General features: G+C 38.0%; 1 protein-coding gene across 1 annotated transcript; it reads right to left on the bottom strand.

Moving 5' to 3' along the window:
- Positions 1-623: 623 nt before the first annotated feature.
- LOC146467233 (protein NDRG3-like) lies at positions 624-5,572 on the bottom strand. The gene is made up of 3 exons (XM_085126291.1): positions 4,985-5,572; positions 3,304-3,742; positions 624-2,464 (listed from the first exon to the last, which is right to left on the bottom strand). Exons 1-3 carry the CDS (start codon positions 5,513-5,515, stop codon positions 2,397-2,399), a joined length of 1,038 nt encoding a protein of 345 aa, XP_084982417.1. The 5' UTR covers positions 5,516-5,572; the 3' UTR covers positions 624-2,396.
- Between the last annotated feature and the right edge of the window lie 57 nt (positions 5,573-5,629).

The raw sequence follows: 5,629 nt of genomic DNA, 5'->3' as shown, positions 1-5,629 counted from the left end.
ACCGTAAAACGGGGTTACTCATCTTCGGACTGGACTGGACTTGAGGGAGACGGATTTTATGGATGTAACCTGCAGTTGAGCAAATTTTAATAGTTCGATATTCTAAATTTAGATTATGAAGGTATAAGGGTTCCTCGTGAGCAAATTTTACCATTTACTTTGGAATTACCAGGGTTTTTTTCTTGTATGCAAAGAGGACTAGTCTAGTACTCAAAAGCCTAAGGGTCATATTAAACCACAGGCAGCCCAAGTTCGCACATTAGAGAGCGTGTAATAATTAATTACTGGGGGGACGATGACTTTTGAGTGCAAGCAATATTAGGTTACAGGCAGCCGTTGAGAATTTAAACGTGTTTTAAGACTTTGTATGGGGAATAAAATATTGTTGATTTCAAGCTGCTGGTGTATGTATTCTTAGGCATTTGGGGGTTATATCACTGTTTCGGGCATTTTGGAAATGACTGTTATTCCTTTCATCAGACAGACTCTGTCTTATGAAAAGAAATAACAGGACTTCCACTGATGATCCATGTTAATCCAACAGTATTGAAGATGGCCGAAGGGAAAGATTATTGCCCCCACCCGCCCTTGTGTATACACAGGCCAAGAGTTAACTCATGAAATTGCTACAGCTCACTTTATTAACTATTAAGTTAACACAGAAGTTCTTACAACCAACTTATCTAACAAATTTGTTCCATGAAACACACAGTGACTAGTAAGTTACTCATTTCATACACCCATCACTGCTCAAGACTACTTAATATGCTTTGTAATTGACTAAAAGTAATTGCCTGTGAATATCATTAATTTGATTGTTGCTATCTTTGTACCCTGTAGTGATCGTCTATTTCTCATGAAACATGTAGGTCGTGATTCTCGTAATGAAATTTATGGTGAGTGACCAAAGGCAAATTGCTTTGATGTTTACATAATTTCTCACAACTACTAACATACATGTAAGAGCTTAAATTATGGGGACAACTTCAAAGAATTTGTGTGTTGATATTGACACAACCTGAGAGCATCTAGTTATAAGTTTGCTGTCATCAATGTAATAAAACTTTTACACTTGTAGCTTACAATCTGGGCCGATGGTTTTACATGCGCGCACACCCTATGAAGAGTTTAAAAATGGGTCCAATAATCCTCGGTTAAAAGGACTATGTCATCCGAGGTGCATGCCTGTGCTGATGAGAAGCACTTTGAAATAATTGGCCCAACTTTTCCAAATACCATCGCAGAGTCCAGGAAGTTGTTTTCATCTGTTGGAATTGCTTTCATCTTCAGAAAGTTTGCTGATTTTTTTTTATTTACAAAAGTTCCTTGTAATTACAGAAGCTGTTTGTTGCAATATTTTTGCAAGCTTTTGCAAAGGTGGAAAACCGAAAATCCTGCGACCAGTTGTATGCAAATTAGTCTCAATTGGAAGTGACCAACAGTGACCAAAATCTTATTTCCCATTACAACATTACTACCTGATTAAACATTGAGATGCAGGAGGATAAAGGAAATGATCATGAGAGAAGTGTAACATTTCAGATATTTTAACACAATCTCCCAACTAGTAGCATGGGAAATATGTTAAGAACAGTAAGGTGAATTTTTATTTTGATTCTGGGGCTTAAAAATTAGACTTGTACCAACATTCTCTGTTCCTTCTTCTTCAGGAGGAGGAAGAACAGAGAACTGGGAAAAAAGCCGAACTTGAAAATAGGTTTTACATTAGACACCTAATATCACTCTTTGCACTCTCACTAAATCATTTTTTTTCATCAAAAAAAGAAAAAAAAATCAAACTCAACCCTCTGGGGTGATCAGTGATCAACATCCAATTTTTCATCAGAAACTTGTGACAAAAGTTCAGTTTTGCAGGTTATGACAATTGCAATAATAGCTGATCATCAGGGGCAAGTTGTCTTAACACGAAACTTCACTTTCTTTAAAGTGTTCCAGTGACAGCAGTTTGTTGCTTGACATAACATGTAGATGCTGTTATTGTCACTGAGACTTAAATGTCGCACCAACCAAGGTAAGAAAATACTAATCAAAAAGATCTGACAGTGTGTTGGTTCTTATCACAGAATTATTCTGGATTTGTGAGGTATTCAATCGAAAAAAATGTTATAGTTATTTTACATACATGTATGCAATTGTGATAGGTGATCACGATGCTATGCAGAGATTTATTACTGATACACAGGCTGATGCTTACAAAGTCCTGTTAAAATACTGCAACTTAATCACAAGAGGTCAGATTCAGTTGTGTGAAATCCCCAACTTTGTACTTGCAGACTGTGATTATTTTAGTATGAATACTATCTGTGCTATGTGCAGTTTGAGGATGCTCCTTAACTATAGCGTGATTCTTGTGAAGAAGTACACTTTCCCTGACTTTAGCAGACGCTTGGTTCTCTTGAGGCTGGAGGAGGGACCTTTGGTGGTTGAGTGTGGAGACGAGTCACTAGAAAGGACAAAAAAATTACTCCTGATTAGGAATTCTTACAGTGTACACTGACTCCAGTGCCGGCCAAAACTGGCTGCGATTTTCTGCATGATCGCATTCGGTTTCTGCCTCCCCTAGAAGGGATTTTTTGCCCCCTATTGTTCTCATTGTCTTCAGAAAGGACTGACTAACCAGAATACACTTTCTGCGCATATATTTATAGGTATTAGATGGGCCAAGACAAAAGAGTTTTTTGTCTACGCAGGATGATCTCAAATTTCAGTTTTTGTTGCCGCGTGGGGTGGTCACAGTTTGTAACATAAAAGTGATTGTCAATATGCTCAAGAACAAAAACAACTGTAGTCCATTTTAACTCTTTTAATGATTAACGAAACTGATTAGCAAGGGTTTTTTAAAAAGAGGAACATTTAAGCTACAGTGTAAACAGTCTTCAGCATTATTTGTTTACTTCACTGTGTCATCCTGTAGAATTCTTTTCTAAGCCATTCCCGGCCTACTATCCCTGCCAGTTAGCAGCCTACCACAACCATAGGCCATCCTTTCCATCTGAGAAAATTTAATACTCTTTCACCCAATAATAACAATATAAGTTCCTAGGGGATAATCTGGAACAGAATTTCCTTTCTGACAAGGCTCTTTCCCCCCCCCCCCCCCTTCCGCCATTATTGGGTGTGGTCTTTTCCTGTGGAGGTTTGATCATGAGCCACTTTCCCCTGGCTGGAAATCAAATCTATGCATAGAAGTAAACAGTCATCATTTTCAGGAAATGGATCACTGTTTGTTTTAAACAGTGAAGAGACAAAGCAAAATTAAAGGTTAGATAATTTTGCACTTACAATAACCAAGGCCTTGAAGGAAGAGGATAACTGAGGTTGCCACTTTATGCGGCTGCTCTTCCAATGGCATTCCTCCACTGTCTGACACCTTGAAGTAACTGGATATCTCAGGATCTAATCTGGCATTGGTATCCACAACATCATCTTGGTGCGGTGAGTCGGCTCCTGTTATTAACAAAGTTGGACACTTCAAGGAGGGTATGTGTACTCTCTTGGTGCTTGTTTTATCGGGCCGCTTTATCTGAAGGTCTGTGCGATGCAGGTAAGAGTTAATCAACAAAGAAAGGTTGCGAGGATTTAAGACATTGTGGATGCTCTGCTTGAAAGCATAGACAAGATCCATGTTTTCTTCCTTTGTCTTTTTGCCAAAATGATGCCAGAGAAGGTAATCTTCCACAAATGTCGTCAGGCCTTTGCTTTGCAGTTGTCTGACACACAACTGTATGAAAATGAAAGAATCCAATTTTGTCATTACATGCTAAATAGTATGACTCAGCGATATAAGGTACGTATGCAGAGCTGCTTGCAAAATTGAGAAGAAAAGCTGCAATTACTGGCAAAGATTTCAAATTAATAACAGGTGGGATTACCGGTCAGGTGATATTAGCCACCAAGCTATTATAGCTATATTTATACAAATATTTTTGTTATGTTATTTGTGCCTATGAAAGATGTAACTAGTATGTATACCCTTCATTCATAACTATTGGGCGAGAAAAAAAATGTTAGTTGTGAAGAATGCAGGTAGAATGAAACTCATGAGCTTCTGCACACTTGTTATTTAACTATCAAGATGACCTTTCTGTATTATAAATCGCTTTTAAATTTCTTCATCACAGCAGAAAAAAAAGCAGTTAACAACTGCAGTACAATAATAACAGTCAGGTTTCTCAGTGTACAAGTATATAACTGGAATTATCAATATAACTCTAAGAATACAGTATTGGCTTTTATTACTTTTATTTGTGCGACTACCACACTATATGAATACAACAGCTTTCTTAATGTGCACGCCTTAAATGGCAAATGACATTTGAATGTTATTTTTTATTTTTTTATCTTCTCACTGCAAAATGAATCTCTGAGTTAATTGCAGTAAATTATTTGCATTCTCATTCCTTTAAAAGAGTCTTAATATTTTTCTTGTTTAAAATAGTTGTTATCTAATATATTTGTCTATTTTTTCTACCCTTTGTCTTGCAATAGAATTGGTCTTCTGTAATGAATTTGTCATTTAGCGCTCACATTTACATGTAGACAGCTGTTTGTTCTATAGAGTATGGCATCACTAAAAGTAACAAAAGTGAGAAGATCATGCCAATAGGATGTTTACACAGTGTACTTCTTAGCTGTACAAAGTTAAGTGCATGGACTTAGATAAAAAAAATGCATATATGCAGTGTTGCTGCTATCTACTTTAAATAATTTGGCACTACACCACTAAATGGGAATTTTGATCACTTTTCTCCCTGGCAATATTTTGTGGTATATTTCAAGCTAGATTTTATCAGGAAAACGAACTAATGGAGTTATTGTTTGGGCACAAAAACAGTATTAATGCATTACGCGCTTTTATGAATAATTAACATCTTTCCCAGACTAATATTTAATTTGTCCATGTACAAACACGGGAGCATGCTAAATGGCTATATTTTCTGCATGTGGACTTTTTGGCGCATACCTTCTGATACCCCCACTCAATCCATCCTCCATTAGAAGCCACTAACTCCACCAGCAATAGTGCTTCAACTCTTGTAGGATGCCAAAGCGCATATCGGCTTAGGATGTTAGCTCCTGCACCGACACCGAAGCCAATAAAACGCTTGATGTCGAAAAAATCTACAACTTCCCCAACCATGTCCGATAGCTCATCCATCGTGGGGTAAAGGTATTCCTCTGGCAGCTCATCGCTGTTTTCTTCCTGACCTGGAGCATCGATGTGGTAGATGCAGAAATGATCAAGAAGAGGCCGCGTTTCGTTAAAGTTGAAAAAACCAAGAAATGCTGATGTGTGATTCTGTCCAATATCGTGAAAGGTGACGATGGCTGGTTTTCCATCCTTTCCTTGCCGACTCACACGCAATTTTCCCCGAGAAGTTTCCACATCGTGTTCAGAGAGGAGAGAAATGAACGCCTCGTGGTCGTCGAAGACCTTTGCTTCGGATTCGTGAACGTCTATCGACGTTAGACTTACGAGAGGGGCAGCCTCCATATTTCCGTGATTCGAGTGTTTTTCTTCCAAGACGTGATTAGCTGATTGCAAAGATTGTCGGGATAGTTTCGAATCTTGTGGGACTTTTCAGTGTACTCTACATGACAAGTTAAC

This window comes from Pavona decussata, unplaced genomic scaffold (assembly GCF_977016875.1).
Source record: "Pavona decussata unplaced genomic scaffold, jaPavDecu1.1 SCAFFOLD_137, whole genome shotgun sequence".
NCBI lineage: Eukaryota > Metazoa > Cnidaria > Anthozoa > Scleractinia > Agariciidae > Pavona > Pavona decussata.
This window is presented reverse-complemented; position numbering and strand designations above follow the sequence as displayed.

Bases quoted from the DNA above. Each gene is read 5' to 3' on its own strand.
- LOC146467233 (XM_085126291.1), bottom strand. From the start codon at position 5,515: ATGGAGGCTGCCCCTCTCGTAAGTCTAACGTCGATAGACGTTCACGAA. The intron at 3,743-4,984 runs GTATGCGCCAAA...ATTTTCATACAG, and splicing joins TTGAGTGGGGGTATCAGAAG to TTGTGTGTCAGACAACTGCA. The intron at 2,465-3,303 runs GTAAGTGCAAAA...TGTCCTTTCTAG, and splicing joins CCTTCAAGGCCTTGGTTATT to TGACTCGTCTCCACACTCAA.